The following is a 23,100-nucleotide window of genomic DNA, read 5'->3' as shown; positions in this document are numbered from 1 at the left end:
AGAGATGTACGCGTGGAAAAAGGAGGACAGGCGGAAACTTGGGAACCAAGGTGTATATATATATATATATATCAATTTATTTCTAAAAAAATGAGTAGATTATCACTCAAAAGATATATTTTTTTATAAATTAAACATTAAATAATATTATTCCATTGGTTAAAAAGTTAACCATAAATATTTATTTTCATTTTTCTTGATTCAATATTTCTTGAAAACTAAAAAAATTGTTTTCCCTAAACAAATGACTTTACATTTTCAGTGTCTAAATCGAATTATTTTAAATTATAGACACCGAATAGATAAATATGCATGGCCACGTCCTCAACCAATAATCAATTAAAGCAGTATGAACATGTAGACATTGTGAAAATTATAAATTAATCTGAATCTATCCGGAAAGTTGCTCATATCATGAGAGCTGGAAAAATGGAGCTTAATTCTCTTGTGAATATTTACTTCCCAATAATTAATTATAATTATAGGGAATTTCTATACTAATTACATTAATTGCGTTAATATACTTAATTTAAATATTCTTATTTAGATAATTTCTAAAAAGCGTTTATTGATTGTACCAGAAACATGACGTGGACTCCCAGACCTTGGCCCAAATGACGTGGGATCCCAGACCATGGCCCAGATGACGTGGACCCATGTACTTCACGTCGGCGAAAGATATTTTCATTGATTTAATCCCGACCGTACGTTCGTGAGGGCAACTTGATGCCGTCTGGTACTGGGAAGGAGGATCCTCTACAATTGCAAGCGTCACCGTGCGCATTCTTCGTTCTATTATAACCGTTCATCATCAAGTGCAAAGAAACGAACCGTTAGGAGATGTGAAACTGACGGAGCAAGAGAGCTATTATGTTATGTAACTTGGAGAGGATCCCAAATCATGCTCTGCCCTTTTCTGTCATTAAGGACGAGCTGCGACCGCTTCCTCGGCTCCGAGATCGCCCCCACGGCGATTCAAGGGAATCGATCTGCGAAAACCGCGCTGCGGTGCCCAAAGCCCAAATTAAATATTATCCTTTGTTGATCCGGTTGGGATTTACCTGTTCGAGCGCAGATCTATAAGGTATTCTTTATTCCTTCTTCCTTTCTGTCGATGATTTGTTTGCTTGTGATTTTTGTTAGCTTGCTGTTCTATTCGTTTGGTCATTGAATGCTGCTGGCTTTTTTTTGGGGTCAAAATAAGGAAGGGAAAGGGTTTCTGCGAAACGACCTTAAAAGTCGAGATTTTTTGTCTTTCGCTCTTCTATTATTTTGGTGGGGAGTCTGGTGTCTGATTTGACAAAGTATGGGAACGCATGGATTTGTATTTGACAACTATTGAATCGAAGAATGTTCCACCTGTTTAAAAAATAGGACTAGTGTTAAAAGTCGGGAATGTGGTCTATACATGCTTCTGTTCCTTTGGTAACTATTGAATACAACAATCTTCCATATGCTTAAAAACATAAGACGTATGTTGGTCTATGGTGCATACTATTTTAGCATACCTTAATGTAAATGGACGATCTCTACAATGAGATAGTTAGTATACAATTCAGATTTTCTTTACATGTCTTTTTTTTTGGATCGGCATTTTATGTTCAGGTCATATTTCAATTGAGTGAAATAATGGTTGTGGCTATTCAAGATATCTGATGTTCCTTTCTTTTAAATCAACAACACATGGTTTATCAATGTGATAACATGAACCATTAGATCTTATGATGTATGCTATATCTACTTCTGCTCCACATTGTCATTCACTTACAATATTTTTAGCACCTTCAAGGTTTATTTATTTTTATTTATCAAGCCAGTTGCACATTACAGGACTGTTTATGTGAGAATTATTTTTTGCTTTACTGACGCACTTACTTTATAAATCCATGAATCATAGAGATGGTATATAGTATTAATTTTTCAGAGGTTCCTATGCTAAAATTCTAGATTTGTGATTGGCAATTAAGTACAGTAATCAATGGTCATGCCATCGCTGCGCATTGCTAAACATTTTTTCCTTAAAAAATCTGTATGATGAATACTTTAACTTAGCAATGCTGAACAATGCTTCTTTCTTATCTCTTACTGCAATTAAAGATCTTTGATTTCGGTTGTGAAGTTGATTGCTTTCATCAGGCTGCTTTAACATTTAGGTTTCATTGTGATAAGCTTGAAATCTTATGTTCAAATTGCAGATTGGATAGTTTACTTTTCGATAACCTTTGAGTTATTTTTGTCACTTGTTGCCTTTGCTTCATGATGAGCTCAACAGTAACACCCCCTGGCATTCATCCGTCAATGAGGATTGCCTCATTAGAGGCAGCACAATCCTGGCCACCGACAATTCCATTTGGCCAACCAAGACCAGAAAGTGATGATGGTAATGAAACTGAGCTGCTTTCAGTGTCATGGAATCAAGATTATGGGTGCTTTGCTGTTGGAACAAGCAATGGATTCCGGATATACAATTGTGACACTTTCAAGGAAACTTTCAGGAGGGATTTGAGAAGTGGGGGCTTTGGAATTGTTGAAATGTTATTTCGTTCAAATATCCTGGCTCTAGTTGGTGGTGAGACGAATATTCACTACCCTCCTAACAAAGTAATAATCTGGGATGACCATCAGAGTCGTTGTATTGCTGAATTTTCATTTAAATTTAATGTAAGAGGTGTGAAATTGAGACAAGATCGCATTATCATAGCTCTTGAGAACAGGATTTATGTACATGATTTCAAAGACTTGAAGCTTCTTCATCAAATGGAGACTATATCTAATCCAAAGGGACTTTGCTGCCTCTCACATTATTCTAACACTTTTGTGATGGCATGCCCTGGTCTACGTCGTGGAGAAATTCGGATTGAACATTTTGGTCTGAATGTGACAAAACAAATTAATGCTCATGATTCTTGCATATCTTGCATGTCTTTGACCATGGACGGGCTTCTTCTTGCAACTGCAAGCTCAAAGGGTACACTTATCAGAATATTCAATACGATGGATGGTACTCGACTACAAGAGGTAAAACTTCCATAATTTTCTTATGTCAACGCTATGCTAGGAAAATTGTTCAAAGGTTCACATCTATTTGATAAACATTGTTGTGCGTAACTTACACTCACGTATATGCCAATCTTGAGTCTGAACTGAAGTTATAACTTATGATTCAAGAAAAATATAGTTACATAGATTTTATCATTGAACAGGAAGATTGACAGTGTAATGATTTGTATTTGATACTGTAAAATAATATGGAATCTTGTTTTATTACAAGAGATAAGCCCCTATTTATACACGAATATAAGGACCTATTCTAGGAGAATTATTCTATAAAAAAGAAAACAGAATATTTATCCCTAACAGAATATATATCCCTAAATATTCTAACACTCCCCCTCAAGCTGGAGAATATAAATCATATGTACCCAGCTTGTTATATATGTAGTCAATTCGAGGACCTCTCAGTGACTTGGTGAATATATCTGCTAGTTGATCTTGTGAGTTAACAAAACTAGTAGATATTTCACCAGATATTACTTTTTCTCTGACAAAGTGACAGTCGACTTCAATATGCTTTGTTCTCTCATGAAAAACTGGATTCGAGGCGATATGTATGGCGGCTTGTCACATATAAGTGACATTTGTATAACCTCTTCAAATCTTAGCTCTTGAAGTAATTGTTTGTGCCATATAAGCTCTTGACTGGCTATAGTTATAGCTCGATATTCTGCCTTTGCACTGGATCTTGCCACAACATTCTACTTTTTGCTTTTCCAAGAAATAAGGTTATCTTCGACAAATATACAATAACCAGAAGTAAATTTCCTATCAATGAGAGATCCTGTCCAATCTGCATCAGAATAGCCTATGACTCGAGTATGTCCTTTGTCTCCGTACAAAAGACCTTTCCTGGAGCACCTCTGATATATCGGATAATGCGTGTTACAGCATCCCAATGTTCCTTGTATGGAGAGTTGCGAAACTGACTTACTACACTTACTGCAAAAGAGATATCCGGACGAGTAACAGTAAGGTAGCTTAATTTTCCTACTAATCGTCTGTATCGTTCAGGATCTGGAAGAGGCTCCCTCTAATTTGGCATGAGCTTGACATTAGGATCCATAGGTGTGTCAACTGTTTTTGAGTTTAACATGTCTGTTTCTTCTAGAATATCCATTGCATACTTCCTTTGGGATATGATAATCCCATCTTTGGACTGTGCTACCTCTATCCCCAAAAAATATTTGAGTTTGCTGAGATCTTTTGTCTGAAAATGTTTGAAAAGATGTTGTTTCACTTGTGAAATCCCCAGATGATTACTACCTGTAATAACAATATCATCAACATAAACTACTAAGTAGATACAACCAATAGATGAGTGACGATAAAAGACAGAATAGTCAGCCTCACTCCGAGTCATGCCAAACTGTTGAATTACAGTACTAAATCTACCGAACCATGCTCTGGGAGACTACTTGAGGCCATATAAAGATTTCCGCAGGTGACATACAAGACCAGAAGACTCCCCCTGAGCAACAAAACACGGAGGTTGCTCCATGTAGACTTCCTCGAGCAGGTCACCATGTAAGAAAGCATTTTTGATGTCCAACTGATAAAGAGGCCAATGTCGAATTGCAGCAATGGACAAGAATAAGCGCACAGAGGACAGTTTGGCAACAGGAGAAAAAGTGTCCCCATAATCTAATCCGAAGATCTGAGTATATCCTTTAGCAATGAGGCGAGCTTTAAGCCGGTCAACTTTTCCGTCTGGATCAACCTTCACTGTATATACCCATCGACAACCAACAACTGACTTCCCTGGCGGTAGAGGAACGAGGTCCCAAGTCCCACTGCTCTGTAAGACACACATTTCATCGAGCATAGTCTATTTTCATCCTGAATGGGCAAAGACATCACCTACAGTCTTTGGAAGAGAAACAGATGACAAAGAGGAAAGACAAACAAAATAGGAAGGAGAAACGCGATGATAACTCAAAGAAACATAATGAGGAGAAGGATTACGAGTGGAACACACATCTTTCCGAAGTGCAATGGGAATATCAGACTCAAGAGATGGGACCGGAAGACGAGGTGAAAGACTTGGCTCCAAAGATGTGTCCATGGCAGTGTCAGTGGTGGTCGGCGGTAAAGCAGGACGAGGACGACGCTGATAAACCTGCAATGGAGGAGATATCTCTGGAGGCGACAGAGATTCCTCTGGAGGATAAAAGATAGTCATTGGTGCAGGCGTAGAAGGAGAAAACTCGGACGGAGCTCCGTTAGGCCCAAAAAATGAAACCGAATCAAAGAACGTGACATCAGTAGAGATAAAGTACCGACGGAGAGTAGGGGAGTCACACTTGTACCCTTTTTTAGACCGTGGGTACCCAAGGAAGACACTTATGAGACTGGAGAGAGAGTTTGTTAATGTCAGGATCGAGAGCATGAGCAAAACATATAGAACCAAAGACCCTAGGTGGTAAAGAATGAAGAGACTGATGAGGATAAAGAACATGATGAGGTATTTGACTTTGTAGAGTAGAGGAAGACATGCGATTGATGAGATAACACGCAGTAAGTACAGCGTCATCCCAAAACTGAAGAGGAACATGAGAATGAAGAAGAAGAGTCCGGGTGGTCTCAAGAAGATGATGATTCTTGTGTTCAACAACTTCATTCTGTTGAGGGGTAGGAGGACAAGACGTCCGATACAATACACCATGAGATGGCAAAAAGGTCTGAAATGAAGTAGATAGATACTCACGTGCATTATCACTCTGTAAGGTTCGAAGAGAAATATCAAATTGAGTTTTGATTTCATAGAAGAAAGATTGAAAAAGAGAAAACAATTTCAAACGATCCTTCATCAGATATAACCAAGTACAACGGGAAAAATCGTCTATAAAGGTAACAAAGTATCGTGACCCCAATATAGAAGAAACACGACTCGGACCCCAAACATCGAAATGAACCAAAGTAAAAGGTGACGTAGCCTGACTCAGTGCGAGGAGAAAAAGAATTACGAACATGCTTTCCTAATTGACATGATTCACAAGATAAAGAATCTAAGTGAGAAAGACCTGGATGTAATTGTTTCAACTTATCAAGACCTGGATGTCCCAACTGAGCATGAATAAGAAGGGGAGATGTCGCCGCCGAACCAACAAGAGAGGACTGTTGAAGCCGATATAGGTCATGAGACTCATATCCGAAGCCAATCATCCTCTCCGTACTCCGGTCCTATAAGGAAATAGAAGATTTAGTAAACGAGATGATACAATCAAGAGACCGAGTAAGCTGACTAATTGTAATAAATTAAAGGGAGCACCGGGAACATAAAGAACATTATGAATAGAAAGAGACGGAGAAGGATGAACAATACCGACACCTTGAGACTGAATTTGAGAGTCATTTGCCATGGTGACAAAGGGTAAATAACCAGAAGTAGAGAGAGAATAAAAAAGTAATCTATTACCAGTGATATGATCGGTGGTCTCGGAATCAAGAACCCAAGAACTCGAAGAGCGAGATATGTTAGCAAAGGAATTACCAGTAAGTGTAGGGGAATCAGAGACCTTTCGATCCTCATACCATTTCAGAAAGTCGTCATAGGAAGGCGGTGGGGTTGTATCTGGTGGCAACTGTGAAGTGGAAGCCGATGTAGCGACAGAACTCTGGACAATCTGCGCAGCATGGGGAGGCCGACCATGTAGACTCCAACATTTATCAATTGTGTGTCCTGGTCGGTGGCAATGATCACACCAAGGACGTCCTTTTCCACCCTTACGAGGTGGAGGTCTGTTGTTGTTTCGAGAGATCAAAGTTGATGAGACCAAACCTGTATGGGCCACCATCTTCACAGATCTTCTGCTCATAGATCTATGATTTGTGACCTTCAAAATTGACGGATTTGTGAGGCCTTTCTCCTGGACGAGATATTTGAGCTTCCTTGTTGTAGAAAATCTGGAGGGTACTAAATTTCTGCCAACTAAGTTTAAATAAACAATAGCTTCTGATAGCAGAAATTCTTTTCTTCAGAGAAAGATGTGCAGGCGGAAAATCCCTTCTGCGCAGCAGAACGCGCAGTGATAGCACCGAGAGTGCCTTCAGCCAAGAACGCCTTCGTGGACGACGATGAGGAGGAAAATCTTTCCTCCTCCTGCGACAGCACCGAGAGCGCCTTACGCTCAAAGCCCTATATGCTTCGAGCAAGCAACTCCAAGAGATCCCCGGGCAGTGGGTCTCGACGAACGATGATGGGAAGGACAAATCGCCGATTCCTTCAAGTCTGGTCCCAACGTGCACGAGGTCTCCTCTCGCATCAAGAGCCTTCTACCGGCGGATGGCGGAGAAGAGGAAGGTATCGCGGGGGAAGCAAAAGCTTCAGAAGTAAGCGAAAAGAGTGAGATACACCTGGAGTCGAAGGTGGCCCTAATCGTGTCGCCAGAGACCGAACTAGAACTCAGGAACGGTCGCCACACTCGTGAGAAGAGAGGTTGCGTCGCGCTGTCGGAAGCTAGGGACGGCGGCCTGCTTGCTCTGCTGTGGGGAGAAGATGGTCGCGAAAAAGGGATCCCTAGCGTCGGGAGGAAGAAGCAGCTTGCGGTCAAGGAAGGAGACGCGCGGAAGGTGCTTGGAGGCGGCGATTTGGAGTTCCGGCGATGATGTTACTGTTGGGAGAAGCCGTGATTTGGAGTTCGCCGCGAGCAACGAGAAGAGAGGAAAACTCTTTTGAATGGTGTGGAGCGGCGAACAGGGACGCACGCGAGTGCACGCGAGGAAGGCGCGTGGCGGCGGCGAACAGAGAGAAGGAAGGGGATTGGTGGCTTGGTTTGGTGGATAAACTTAAACCTAAATCTAACCTGGCTCTGATACCATGTAAAATAATATGGAATCTTATTTTATTACAAGAGATAAGCCCCTATTTATACACGAATATAGGGACTTATTCTAGGAGAATTATTCTATAAAAAAGAAAAACAGAATATTTATCCCTAACAGAATATTTATCCCTAAATATTCTAACAGATACAAAAACAAAGGCTAAAAACAATGAATCTGTGTAATACAGCATCATCATCAAGCTGTGTATGTCCCAAAAAAATGGTTGTTGTGTTATTGATTGAGCTAAATGCTGGCCTCATATACCAATTGGCTTGACCAGCTACTAGCTGATTCACTGGTCTTGGACTAGAAATTGAAATAAGATTTCAATCCATGTTTTGGGATATTGATAACACATATAGCTTGACAAGATTAGAGGTTAAGTAATTCCATGAATGATGAGGTATTTGTATTTCTTTTCCTCTCCCTGCCCATTGGTATTCACTTTTGTTACTATTTCCAATCGGTCTGTACCAATTTATCTCGAGTTGCAGCTGGCTTAAAATGTAAATGTAGTTAGTGTTGCAAATCCTTGCTCCATCTAGAATTCAGTGGCTGCATAGTCTGTCATCATTTTCCCCTTTATTTCTTTCCTATGTACTATTAGATAAACTGTTTTCAGCTGGGGTTTTAAGTTCAAGCTTGCTGAAGTAGAATAGAATATTTACCTTGTTCTTGTTAATGATTTCAAGAATAATGAAACCATCAGATGAACAATGAATTGCAGTTAGGAATTATAACTAGAAGTAATTCTTTCACCATTTATGCAGGATCTTGCATCTGAAAAGTTTCTGTTCCTATCCATCCATCTGGCAGTGTGTTACTGATGATGAGTGCCTATTTCAAAGTTTCTTAAATGTTAATTCTCATTTAGCCATGTAAGAAATGTAATATGAATGCATTTGATACGATGACATTAGACCAGGGGTCAAGATTGCAGGTATTTTTCATTCAGGAATGGGTTTAAGTATCAGAAATACATTTTGCATACTGAGCACACTTTTTTAATTCCTGACAGGACCAACCATTGATTGAACAATAAAGTTTGTTTATCAAATTGATGCTTACCCATTTTAGGCCAAATTCATTATGCAAAACAAGCAGCTCTTGGATGGATGTATGAATTAGAATGAGTTGTGGAATGGCACAATCTTCTCAACAATTAGCTTCTGTCTGCTATGGTTTTGTGGTTGTTTTTTGCAAGTCATAGTTTATCTAGTTCCCCATAGATATAGATGAAATGCTATCCTAAATTGTTGACAGTTGTAAATAAATCCTATTTCCATGTCAGTGTCAATTACTCAGCCATCACTCAAAATTGTAGGTACGCAGAGGACTAGATAAGGCTGAGATATATGGCATTGCCCTCTCTCCAAATGTGCAGTGGTTGGTAGTCTCCAGTGATAAGGGAACTGTACATGTGTTCAGCCTTCGAGTTAGAGTGGGTGGAGAAGAATCCACCACTCCGACTGTACCTTTTCAAAGTCCAACAATTGTACAACAGAACTCTTCCACTCCATTTGATCCTCTATCATCTCCAACCGCTGCAGCCAACACTAACTCATCACTGTACTTTATGAGAGGTAAATTTGTTTCCTATTGCAAGTGCTTTTCTCCTCTTTGTTGATGTTCATGATGGGAATGAAGGTGTTCTAGTTTTCCTCTTTCTTTGGCTTAGATGTTTAAAATGATAATGATAGTAATGTGCTTTTTGGAGAAATGACTCTGCTATACTGTTAGTAACAATGATTAGGATTCCCTGGCCCACAGTAGTCTGATAATATCGAATGGAGTCCAGAATCTTTTAGTAGCTATTATTCAGCCAGAGTAAAAAATGACTATGCTACTTAGTTTATCTTTATTTGAACAATGAGATAACAACTATAAGAAACCTAACCTTGATTATCTAAATCTCTTCCTTTATTGGCTGGAAAATTAGGATTAGGAGTCTAAATTTCCAGAATGGAAAATTCTACTGGCACATTAACTTCTGGAACTGCATACCAAACTTCAAATATCAACTAGAAAATGAAGTTTTGAGTCGCACTGCGTAACCAAGATAAAAACTTGTTTTTTTCTAAGATGTTCATTTCTTTTTTATTTAGTGAAGAAACCATTTTCTGGACTAGAATTATTATTGCAAAAAGGAATATTGTTTTGCAATAGAATCTAGAAAACAGACTTACATTTTTCAAATGATTTATTAAAATCTGTTCTGGCATACATCAAATTAACTTGGCACCCTATATTTCTGCCTTTCATTGCATGCAACCTCAAATAAATCAACCGAGATGGTAAAACATGACACATTTCTCATAATAAGTTTAATTACACAGGTGTGCTCCCAAAGTATTTCAGTTCTGAATGGTCATTTGCTCAGTTTCACTTGCCAGAAGCCACTCGGTATACTGCTGCATTTGGACTTCATAATAGTATTCTGATTGTTGGCATGGATGGAAGGTATCAGTCCATTTTTCTCTCATGCAAATTGTTGATGATTATGTGTCCTTTCCATTATACAAATATGTTTAACTTGTTATTTGCTATTTTTTTTTTTGTGTATCAAAGTTTTGAAAACCGCATGCAAGTGGTATAAGGTCAATTCACTGCAGAGTGCATATATGGTATTTACATGCTTGTGCACTCTACCAAAAGAAAGACATTCGTAATGATAAAAAGTTCCATATTGTATATGCTTAAGAAATTAGGTTCCTGTAATTCTTTTTAATCAGGTTTCTGTGATGACCTGTTGCCAATATCGGAAAGAAGGAAATTTTATATTGGAGAAACATAATTTGTAGTTGACTTGGCAATCCCTACCAGGCTCAATTTATCTCAGCTACAACATTCATGCTTGAGCTTTGTCCATCTAAGTCTCACCAATCTTGGTTTCAGCTTGGTTATATAGGTGAACAAGCTAATTTGACCTTGACTTGGCATACCTGAGGAGATCCAATTTGAGTTACTGAAGCTCGAACTAAATCTTACAATTTAGTGCTTTACAATAATACTACATTAGAGCAAGGATTTACATATAGTTTTTATTGTTCTAGAAAAAGTTTATAATAGATTAGTTAGACAACTATTTTAATGGATTTTAGAGCAGAAAGGAATACGATGTTATAAAAAATATATATATGATAATAGCTATCAATCCCTATCTTTTAGAGTTAGTACTGGACGAGCAAACTAATCATGTTCAAGTAAAGCCTGCATGTTATTTGTAGATGATATCATGTTAATTGCTGATAGTGGAATTAGAGTGAATTTGAATTATATTGAAGAAATTTTATAGGCTAAAAATAATTTAGAACTTTATGGACTGGAATAGGTGGACATGAAATTCTTATAAGCAACAATATTAAGTATTTTGGATCTTATTCAGCGAGAGTATTGATATAAATATCATTAATAGGATAAAAATCTAAAAAGAGAGGAGCTTGTGAAGGATTGTGTGATCGTCATGTTAGGGTTAAAGGATTCCTCTTTTACATTATGGATCAAAGTGTTGGGTTGTTAAAGAATTTACATACGAAAAATTAAAGTAGAATGGATGAGAATGTTAAGTTAAATGCATAAAAATAAAGGATAAAAATGAAATTACCAATATCTGAGAACAATCAGGCCTAAAGCTTCAATAGATATCAAAGTGAAAGAAGATATAGATTGAGATGATATAAACAAACTCAAAGGTGACTAATAGTATCTATAGGTAGAAGAGTTAAACCAGCTATAGTGGAAGATCTAAGAGACAGAAGAAAAAAAAAGAGCAGCTTGTTGAACGAAGCTCCCATCAATGTGGAGTCTCGGGGAAAAGTCGGATTTCATTGAGTCAATGTATACAGCCTTTGCATTTTTGCAAGAGATTGTTTTTGCAATTTGAATCCGCGATCTCAATGTCACATGGTAGCAACTTTTCCGTTATGTCAACTTCCCCAAGAGATAGAGAAGATTTTTTTAAAAAGAATCATTGATTTAACATCTCAATGAAGAGATAAAATTGATTAACCGGCCTTGATAGATTGGACAAACTTGGTTCAATAACCATAATGACGATGATATAAGCTAGGAGTCGATAGAGATACAAGATCATGAACCTACACCAAACAATTAGGACAAACATGATCATAACTGATAATCAGAATTATGGCAGCCATATCATGCTTATAAATGAGTTGCTCATGAGCCTAGAAAGGAGCCTGTTCAAAACTTGCAAACAAGATCAATCACCAAGATTCGAATGTGTCTTCAAAATCCTAACCAATTTGTCCATGGGTCATTACATGCTTTGCTTTATAGATTTATTAATTAAAAGATGAGCTTATTTAGAGCCTAAAAGGATTCATGCTCTGTGTCGTTCAGATTTTTTTTAAACAAATTCAAGATTTGATAATAGTTGAATAGTCCTGCTCTTTTTTAGCTGCAATGTCACAGAATTGACCAACAAACACTGTCTTCTTTCTTTCTTTCAGGTTCTATTTTTTTTCTAATTTTTTTTTCTTTCTCCAGCTTCTATAAATGTACCTTCGATCCAGTGAATGGTGGCCATATGTCCCAAAAGGAGTACGTCAGGTTTCTGAAATCTGATTCCCAAAGGTCTGCCACCAGATGATCCTTCTATTTCTGCTTCTGCTTCCACTTGAATCCTTTGAAAAGAGGTGACTGCTTTAAATTGTATATAGAAATGCAGCCGCCTTTCTTTCTAATGTGTAAATTAAGGGTGTGTAATTAATGGATTATGGTGGTTTGTGCACAATGCTTATAATCTAATTGTGTTTATAAAAAAAAGATCTGGGATATTTTTATTGCTTGAATTATTCCAAATTTACTTTCTGCGAGATTTAGTTGGAAGACAGTGAAATGGTTTTTAAAAGAAACGTATGATTTATTTAACAGCTAAATATATTATTTTTGAAGAAAAACATATGAACTAAATAAAACTAGAGTCAAATCGAATTTTCATTTGGTGAGATATTGACTAGTGCATATTTCAAAAAGAGGAATAGAATATATTATTGAAATTTATTAATTAAAAAATTGAAAAAAAAGATAAACTAACTTAATCACAGATGATTATTATAACATGAATAAATATAAGGAAAGTGAAATTAAAAGAACGTAATGAGAATTGATTTTATTTGATTCGATCTCAATTTTAAATTTTATAAATCGATTAAATTGAACAACATAAATTGACTATTATATTATAAGTAGTGAACTCATAAAGTTTTTTCAAAAAATTAAAATTTTAATTTCGACTCGATCATCTAATAGCAACCGATTGATCTATAAATAAATAGAGTGAAATATTAATCAATTATTAAAAAATTAATTAATTCGGTAATCAATTATTTTATTTTTTATCGGCTCCATGTGTTCAATTTTTATAATAAAATTCAGCAAAGTCACATGGGAAGGTTAGCTCCAAGTATCGAATGCTTCCACCCAAAACCTAGCGATAGCAAAGCAGATGATGTTAATTTCAATCAATTGTATTAATTTCATTCCACTCACTCCCTCTTCTTTCACTCTTTTCCTTCCAGTTAAGGCTCGATCAAGGGTTTAGGAAAAGTTTAACACAATTCACCTCTATTACCGCAATCCTATAGTAACCTTAATGAGCTGACGAAGGCATTACAATTCCATAAAATTTTAAAAAATTTTATATATTTATTTTTTTAATATTCAAGTTAAAAATTTTATTTAAAATTTTCTAATTAATATATTTTATAAATCGAATTTATATCAATATGACACACATCAAAACCATATTATTACAATCATAAATTGAAACTACAATATGATTAGAAATTGTAAATCATAGTAACGTACTGTAATTTTCAAATTGTTATTATTTCATGTTACTTTATAAATGGAATTATGATACAGCTAACACAGATCATTATTCTATACAACTTAAAACCAATATTGTCATCATTTAATTGCGTAAAATAACCAACTTGCAAAACCATATTCATAGCAAAGAAACTTGCAAACTTAACCAAAAGTACAGTTTCAGATTACCAGATTATACATCTTCATGACAAGTACAGTTTCAGTTTGAAGCACGCAGTTCAGTTGCAAGTGATTTGAGCTTTATGATCTTCATTCAATGTAAAAAGACAAATGGTGTAAAAGAATTGTTAATAATTACATTATATGGTCCAGGGTGTATACGGGTCGGGTCGACTAACCCAATGAGAACTCGATCAGGATTGACAGTGTTCTGGTGTATCAGAAACGGGGGGTATGGCGTCCACCTTGTACCGCAAGCTCTGTCGAGATTATTCAAACAAACGACTCAGAAAACTTGGATGCTGAAATCCAAGGTTGTATATGCTTCCACAAAACCAGAAGTAGGGTTTTCAGTTCAGGTATCTGCCTAAGGTTAGCACAGCCAATACAGAAACTTTGCGATAACGAAAAATTAACTAGCTAGGAGCCTGGGACTCGTGATTATGATATATGGGAACAGAACAAAATGTGACAGTTAAAGAAGAGCTTCTTTTACCTTTTTGAAAAATGTTGAATATGAGTTGTCCCAAATTAGTTTGTATGATCCAGTCAAGATAGTGGAGAAATTGCCCTGCAAACAAAATAAATGAATCAATTTGAAGACACGAAATTCAACAAAAATATCAATTCTATGTAATAAGAACCAGACTTTGACATACTTGGTCAGATTCATATCTCCTGTATGGTATGATTAACTGCAAAGAGAAAGCTTCATCAGATAAATCAGCAAAATCCTCTGGAAGGCAAACGAAATTATCTTGATATTAAATCAGGCCAAACTAGTGCTAAATATATTATCTCGACGAAGTTCAGCAGGCTCACCGTTGTTCCACCAGATGGACTTACATACTCAATGCGGAAGCCAATATCCTGTCCATTGTAATAAGATGTGAATTGTGGAATCTTAAAACTATATCTTTGCAGCTGATCAAACATACTTAAAATAATCATATAAGGGGGGAAACAATGAAATGGCAAGTAATGTAGCAATAGTAGCACATGCTTTAACAATGAGGATAGTAAACAGCTTAAGCAATTTCCCAGACTAATAGAATGAAATATCTTAAATAATACTCATACAAATCTGGATTTTGAATTCTCAATAACCTGAGGACATAACATACACCTCAAAATGGAAGCATAGGGAAATTCAAAGATAGATCGAATGAAACTATGTTTGCTCAAAGCATTGAGGGCTTTCCACACAACCTGTGATTGCCTAAACCATAAAGTTCAGTCAGTCAACCTTTTTAAGAATCCATGTAAAATGAAGCGTTTCATTATATGTTAAAAAATAAATTTATTCAAATCCTGATTTTGGAAGCTCACAGTTCACTCATACTGATTTTGTAAAGCATGCTAACAGCTTTAACTTAAAAACAAATAAAAGGACTAACTGAGATACTAGATAAGATGATAAGGATTTAAATAAAGGCAATTCGTATGAATATTTCAACCCAAATGGGTATTGAGTAGATGCAGATTATCGTAAAACATGTTAATCAGCACAACCAGAAGGGAAATTAATCACAGAAGATGACCAGATAAGATAATTATTAAGTTATCAAGTCATTGGTTACAATCTAAATCCAACCATAAGAAGAACTTAGTAGGACAACACATTATTAAATATGAAGATTTCCGAAGTACCATGCTAAGTGACCCTTGAATCAATGAGAAATCCCACGCGATGTATGAATTTACAGATTCAACTGCCAATGTTACCTGCAAAACAAGTATACAGAATAAGTGACACCTGGTTTCAACTCCCATGGATGATTGATAATGCTATCACATGAACTGGCCTAAAACTCTAGAAGCACTTGTGTTGCCGGGTCTAATTATTGAATGCACTAAACGGCAAAACAAACACATAAAGAGAGTAACATAACTATCATAGCTCCAAAAATCATAAAACATGATTCAAAATAAATATATGAAACAAAAACACACGCACCAACACAGACCATAGCATTTGGACATTTTTTGGGGTCAATATATACATAACAAACGAACAAACTAGTGATTCTCTTTAAAACTCAGCAAACAGTGATCAGATACCAGCTATCTAGCTTAGTTTAGAAAGTTCTCTGGGTAGAACAACAACTAATTCATAACGAAAAAAAACAACTAAAGATGAAATCAGCAACGTCTTAACGATTGACATTAGTATTACTCAGATGTCAGATCTTAGATTAGTACTAAAATCTTGTTTCCTTACAATTTTTACTGATTAGTGAGCTCTCCTAGTGTTCATCATATCAACTATTTCAGTATGGTGAATAAGTATTGTGATAGCAGGCCATTAAACAGGCCTTAGAAATTGGTTTGGTTCAGCACTGAATTTTGTTAAGTTAGATATGTTCCCGAAAAGTGACAATAATATCAAACAATTAGTTGTAACTTACATTAAACCGAATAGAACAACATACGAGCTGTAAGATCAAATTCATAACAATTGGTCAACAATTGTAAGGCATCATTAGTCACAGAAGAAAATAAGAAGGATTTGTCATACCTCATGTGTTTTCCCTGCGGGTATGATGATTTCTTTATAATCATCATTACTCCTGATAAATAAACAGAAATACTCAGTATCATTTGTTCCATTCAGTTTAGTAAACTAACCTCTAGTGGTAGTATAAGATGAGAAACTACATACCTTGACTCAAGGGCCCCTGCATCCTCTGCTTTAATGAAAAATGGTGAGTTCGAGAACACCTCACTGTGATAAAACTAAATTGTGAGAACTGATGAAGATCTCATGCATATAGTGAGCATCTTACAAAACAAAGGAATGCTTGATTATTCAATTTGACAAATACAGGCAGTAATACATCAAAACACTGAAAATTTTCATAAGAGCTGCTAAAATCACTAAGGATGTCTCTCAATGTTTCTCAAGAATAGCAAATCTAAGAGGAGCCCAATTTGTGATGTTTAACCCACTGAGTGACCAGGAAAATAACATCTTTATGTTATTTATTTCCCCAAATAGTTGAGACTCAGGGTCATGGCTTGTTGTTGTGTGGCCCCCACTATTATTATTGTTGCTCATACTTGTTCAACTCAAACTGAGTCAACTAGCACAGATCATAAATTATCCTTATGTTATTTTTTTCCCATATGCCTGGAAAGTCTACTATTTAGGGAACTTTTCCATGTTAATGAGTCACAAACTATTCCAGTGCTAGGTCAGCCAATGACCAGTTTACTTGAATCTCACAATTCTAAATCAATCAAGCACTGATGAACAAGACCAATATTAGGCACCATCAGAGCTCATTTACATTCATTAAATTAGGAAAAAAAAGTTTGAAAACTTTCAACCACACCTAGCATTTAATTAAATCGAAATTAAATGATAATTAATTACCTAAATGCACTTAAGACCAGGATTGGCAAGATTGACAATGCAAAGAAATGACGAGGTCTTAATAGGATTAAATCCTAAGGCTGGAACTTAGGATTGTAATTTGTAAGATATAATTTAACAAGAATTTTTGAAAATTCTACTTAAAATTTTTGAGTTTTTTATATCTTTGCATCATTTCAAATTCATGAGGCATTATTAAAATTATTAACATGCAATATACTTGTTAAGGTGTTGCATTTTATGTAGTAAGGAGTAATTTTTTTAAAAAGGGATTGACAAGCAAAAATTAAAAGGGACTCTTCAACTTAGAATTAAAAAAGATTTGCATACAATTTGGAATGATTTTGGATGCGACAGCATGAAAAAGATGGTTCACTTTCAATTAATTTCAAGCTTCAAATGTCTATTTGTGTGAACTTAGGTATATATAAGCCGAGGTTCTCACAATTGAAAACAGGAACAGTTAGAGATCATTGCATATGATCATAGGTTATCATCAATTCAAGTCCTAACTTGGATCAATATAAGTCACATTTTCCCTTCATGTATCCAACTATACTTACTCTTAACTAGCTAAGGAGAATAAACTTAGAATCCACTCCTGAATTGCACTAAGTTCCTTTGCACTAATTCTTTGCAGCTTGGAATCAGATCAAACAGGTGAACTGATATGAAATACTGTAAGCTCCCTACTTGCGGCTAAATATATGAACTTGGGTAGTAAATGCACATCACAAATTGAACCATATATAAGAAATGCAAAACCTCAATTAAGATAGGCAAGCAAGTAAGCCAGTAATGAAGTAACAATATACCCACATGCAAATTTTATGCAAGAAAAAATCATTCCAGATTTTCATCATCCCTAAGTGCCTGTTTACATACTGGGAAGGGAGAGGGGAGTAGAACACAAATTTTGAAGCTTCTCCCCCTACCTTAGTAAAAAAAATCAGGAGGAAGGAGCTCTTGTAGTTGGAGCATAATCATGTTTGCCCAAAATTGGGTGGACACAGGTAATCCATGTAAATGGAAAGGGGAAAGTTCTCTTTGCCATTCCCTACAAGTGCAATGCAAGTGGGCGATGAGGTGACTGTGACATGCAGCCAGTATGATGTGAGGCGTTGGGCACAGAAAGTAGGCTAGGTCGAAGCAAGCAAGGACGAGATGAGGGAGGAGTGGGCAGCATTTTCAGGCGAGGCAAGAATGATGAGGAAGAAGAGGGTAATCTTGTGATTTTCTTTTTCCCATCCCCTTCTCCTCTTCCTCTTTCCTTTACCCAGATAAACAGGTTTGATGGATTGCACTTTCTCTCCTCTTCCTCATCTTCTCTCCTCTCTTCTTCTCCCTTCTTAGCAACTAAAGTGAGTCTAAGTTAGTATGTATGCTGGTGGAACTATAATCCAAATATCAGGGAGTACTAGTTGTCATCGTCATTATTATCATGAAGCTGTGTTTGTCCCAATTATCAGTATGGTAGTTAAATTGAGCAATTAGCTTCAAAAAGCCAGATGAATAAACACAGATTTCAGTTATAAAAAATTCATCAAAGAAAACTATGTCACATATGAATGGAGCATGCAGCAGAACTTCCAAGAAATTTAAGCAGTGCCATTGAATACCCAATAAATGCGATGAATTTCTCAAATTCATAGGTGTAGAGATGGATAGCTTGCTGCAAAAGAGATAGTTCATCCTTCGCTCTGCTCAACAAACACAACAAAGTGGTGTAAGATAACTGAGCAAAGGATATAAACAAAAAGAACAATGCACAGGATCATAATCAAAGAAAGGACAGTCTGTAATACATTTTTTTCTCCTCAAAATGACCCCAAGAAAGAAGAAGAAACAATCTGATACTTAACACCATGGTTGTAAGCTTGTAAAGAGATGGCCCGTAGCGAAAGCGCTGTTCTTCCATTGGCCTAAAGTACCACAAAGATTAAAAATAGAGCAGGACATCAGTCATGCACCAATAAAGGGCAGATCTACACAATGCAAACAGATATGTAAATTCTCCAAGAGGTTACCCTTGATCATCATTTATTTGGCGTATAAAATCCAATAAAACCTGCAAATGAGTAAATCTTTATGGGATCAGTAACCAAACACAAAATTGGCGTGTGAGAAAAAAGTTTAATTGAGGATGTTGAGAGAATGGATTTTTCCACATTAGATAATTAATCAGTGGATTAGGGACTAGTGGTAGCTTCAATCATAAGAATTAGAGAATTCCATATTAAAGAGCTGAGAAAGTAAAATTGTATTATTCAAGTAGAGAAGAGAAAAAAACATCCTTAAAATAGGACTCCAACATAATACCAGCTAAACGACCAATGTGGTATTAAACAATTATCTTCAAAACTGAAATATTATTGTTAAATCTAGTAATATATATATATATATATATATATATATATATAAATCAGAAAGTTCTTCAGTATAAGTTTCTTCCTTAACACTCCTCAAACTGAAGACATTCTGAACTATCATTGCCATCCTTATAAATATAGTATACAAGCACACAAAACCATTCTTAAGAATCAAGGTCAAGATGAAATAACTATCATTTATGAAATTCAACATGTACCTGTGGCACACCAACTAAGTACTTGACAAGTGTCTTATATACGCCTGTTGCAGAACCAAGTTGAGCTAGTTGGTTCCTCCTGTAGGATAAAACATTCCAGAAATAGTATCTTCTAAAAGACTCTACTTCAAAAGAAAATTCAAGTGATATAATATCCACCTATCCATTTGTTGCTGCCACAACAAAGTGTATCGATCATGTATGGTTCCCCCAGAATTAACCAAAGCATCAACCTCTGCTTGCCTGTTCCTCTCTGAACGCTCTCTTTGTTGTCTGATAAGAGTGCCTCTGAAGTCTTGTGGCATGTAAGTCATAACTGCAAATACATTTACAGACCCCTGATCAATTGCCCAAAAAAGAATCTTAGCAATAAACTAATAGGCCAGCAAGGACATTGATTTAAGACATTTAGGAATGCAAGAAAATTATACAATAGAGCATTGAAGGCACGATATGAGCTCAACTATTGCATATCATGTAAGTATCTAAAAGATGTAGCAGGCACCAAAGATCATCAGGATTACTACCATATTTGATAGTTGAGACTAGCCACTGATGCTTTAAACCACATGTGCCCTGAACCCAGTCTACATTGGTGCATAGTGTATTTACACAACCTACCACCACCAGACTCTAAAATAAAGGCAACAATCTGAAAGAATTTCAATAATAGATGAAAAACTAACACTACCACAGCCCGTTGATTTATATGTGATTAGCAAAGGCATCTTCCATGGCATAGGTTTATAACTTAATTCTGTCTAGACTTGTTTTTTATTCCATGTGTTGTTTGTTAATGATTTACTGTTTCAGTACTAAAAGAGCAAGTTCAATAGCATCCCAACCTATATTAAACACATGATCAGCATTTTTTTGCTGAAACACCTCTAGTATCTTCAAAGTGTTCCTAAGCTTCGTCTCAAGTTCTCCAAGTGTAGCAATTATAGCTACATCTTCAGGGTTGGCTTTCTCTTGAAACTGCATAAATAGGTATGAAAATAATTAAAGCTTGTCCAGAAGCAGTGCTAGTAAACTAGAAAGATATGGTTTTGTACTTACAAGGCAACAGGCAATAGAAACTAAAGCAAGAAATAAGTTTAGTTAATTATTTAGTAATTAGGAATGAATTTGTACCATTCTTGGCCGATGAGCTTCATCAAGTAAAAATAAAATTTCTTCAAGGTTCTCCCTGTTCTTCCACAAGTTCTCATCAACCTTATGAGCAGGTTGACGATCCACTTCTCGAGCCACTAGCTTCTCAGCTTCAACATATAGTGAAAAGGCATGTGAATAGTGTATGAAAAAGTTTATGCCAAAATTGTATTACCAACTTACTTTTCTAATAACAGGTTCAGGTACACGGGATTCACAAACATCAAGAATTTCATAATGCAACAACCACATGCTAGTGAAAAGCAATTGGGTCAAGGATACTGTTTGACTAGCAAATTTGCAATCACTATTAAAAAATTATTAAATATTATTTGAATTCATAAAAATAATTTAGATAGTTGTCAAAATATTAATACTGAAGTAATCATATAAATTACAAGTCACCTAACGCTTGAAAAAAAGGAAGATTATAGCTAAGTTTCTAAGGTAGACTGATATATGAAAACCAATGGCTTATGGAAAAAAGGTTCTGTTTGTTCAACCACCAAAACAACATTCATACACACTGATGACACATAATTTAGTCAAGGAATCCCTACTCATCTTATTTTGTTGATTCATGTATTTGAATTAATTATACAGTCAACAAGAAAAGGATATAAATTTGGGTTAAACTAATTCACTAGCTTGATCTATGTGTGTATCAAAGATTAAAGCTACATATGTCAGGTGTGACACAACCACATGACATGCTTTTAAACCAATGAGGACTGCAATTTGTTGAGCAGCGAAGATACCATAGGATCACAAGTCCACCACTGAAGAACTCAGAAACACTATCAAACTAAATGGTTCATATCCAATTTAAACATGTCTGTCAAAAAAATGCCCTATATGAATGCACATTGAATGACTACAAACAAGTGAAAGGATGCCTCAAGCCAAAGTTTCATTTTATCTCCATAAGCAGCAAATGGAAGTACTTTAAACAAATGCAAATATCTCAACATGTTCAGTATTCCTAAATTCTTTCATCAACTTAAAATCACCATGTTTGACTAATCAGCATTCATACAAAAGTTTGAGAGTTAAACAATATTTTATCCTTAACTAGTACGCATGTACTTGTTATTCATTTCTCTTGTGACTCAACAGGCAATGTGGTTGCCACTTGTTGCATTCAGTCTCACTTCAAAAACTAGCAGTATAGAACATGCGTTATAAAGATATGTGCTTCTCAGATCATTCCAAAAGCAAATGACTGTAACGAACAGAAACTTTAGCAACCAACGTGTTTTTTACCAACATCATTTCATCCAAAAGCTGAGACTAGGAAACAGGGATTGAAAATGAAAGAATATCGATGTAAGGTATTTAAGATCAGCAATGATCTGTTATGGATCAATCTCCACGTACTTGAGATTTTTTTTATTGACCGATTGACTAAGCACTATCTACCAACTTCAGATGACCAAACTTTGTCCACAAGCAAGCAAAAGAACGTGCACCCGAAAATCAATCGGAACAGATAACGACGAAAAACAACTTCAGAACCAGATCCCGAAGCCCTTTGGGCCTGTAAAAAAAAAAAGGGAAATCACCTGCCGTAAGAGGGAACTCGCTCGCCAGCCCATCGGACAGCTTCCGAAGTTCTGCAGTCAACCGGGCGACGTCCTCCGGCAGCGGAGTCAAGGGGTACTTGTCGTAGTAGCGGGCCAAGAAAGCCCTGGTGATGGGCACTAAACCCTGAGTGGACAAGGCCATTGCCGGCCGGGCAACCAGATTTTCCGATCGACCGCCCCGCACGGAGATCTCTTCCCTCCGACCCAGTCAGGGATCGACGACGGAGGAGAACAGCGATCGGGCGAGAGCTCTCGCGTGGGCGATCGCCGCGAACAAGCAAAAGCGCTCAAAAGGGGAAGTTTGTAAATGGCGACCGGAAGGGCAGGGAGTGGCACGTGAGGGCACAGCCTTCTCACGCTGTAGTTATCCGCGCCGACAGGTGGGTTTAAGATAATTGTTACCGCCATAGACATCCAAAAGGAATGGGAGAATACTAAGTCAAATATCCACGTAGAAGGATACTCATTAGCTTATCCGATTAAATGATCAAAATTCTATTTATAGT

At 36.5% G+C, this 23,100-nt stretch overlaps 2 protein-coding genes across 3 annotated transcripts; one reads left to right on the top strand and one right to left on the bottom strand.

The window, feature by feature from the left end:
- The first annotated feature begins 939 nt into the window (after positions 1 to 939).
- Positions 940 to 12,695, top strand: LOC141828260 (autophagy-related protein 18c-like). Its single transcript, XM_074715659.1, has 5 exons — positions 940 to 1,084; positions 2,196 to 3,018; positions 9,206 to 9,464; positions 10,218 to 10,341; positions 12,391 to 12,695. The coding sequence occupies exons 2-5, from the start codon at positions 2,257 to 2,259 to the stop codon at positions 12,491 to 12,493; spliced, it is 1,248 nt and encodes a 415-aa protein (XP_074571760.1). The 5' UTR covers positions 940 to 1,084; positions 2,196 to 2,256; the 3' UTR covers positions 12,494 to 12,695.
- A 1,183-nt stretch (positions 12,696 to 13,878) lies between these two features.
- Positions 13,879 to 22,899, bottom strand: LOC141826687 (uncharacterized). Of its 2 annotated transcripts, XM_074713965.1 has the most exons (16): positions 22,574 to 22,899; positions 20,994 to 21,121; positions 20,705 to 20,837; positions 20,019 to 20,175; positions 19,860 to 19,938; positions 19,300 to 19,340; positions 19,078 to 19,194; positions 18,892 to 18,972; positions 16,559 to 16,621; positions 16,415 to 16,466; positions 15,547 to 15,621; positions 14,719 to 14,766; positions 14,556 to 14,591; positions 14,393 to 14,467; positions 14,076 to 14,156; positions 13,879 to 13,984 (listed from the first exon to the last, which is right to left on the bottom strand). In XM_074713965.1, the coding sequence occupies exons 1-15, from the start codon at positions 22,734 to 22,736 to the stop codon at positions 14,091 to 14,093; spliced, it is 1,314 nt and encodes a 437-aa protein (XP_074570066.1). In that variant the 5' UTR covers positions 22,737 to 22,899; the 3' UTR covers positions 13,879 to 13,984; positions 14,076 to 14,090. The 2 variants fall into 2 exon arrangements, with proteins under 2 accessions (XP_074570066.1, XP_074570065.1); XM_074713964.1 differs by having other exon boundaries at positions 13,879 to 14,156.
- Positions 22,900 to 23,100: the final 201 nt, after the last annotated feature.

This window comes from Curcuma longa, chromosome 4, assembly GCF_044706935.1.
Source record: "Curcuma longa cultivar G26 ecotype Majalengka, Jawa Barat chromosome 4, ITB_CL_G26_1.1, whole genome shotgun sequence".
In the NCBI taxonomy this organism is placed as follows: Eukaryota; Viridiplantae; Streptophyta; class Magnoliopsida; order Zingiberales; family Zingiberaceae; genus Curcuma; species Curcuma longa.
Note: the sequence above shows the minus strand (reverse complement) of the source record. Positions and strands in the feature narration are given on the sequence as shown.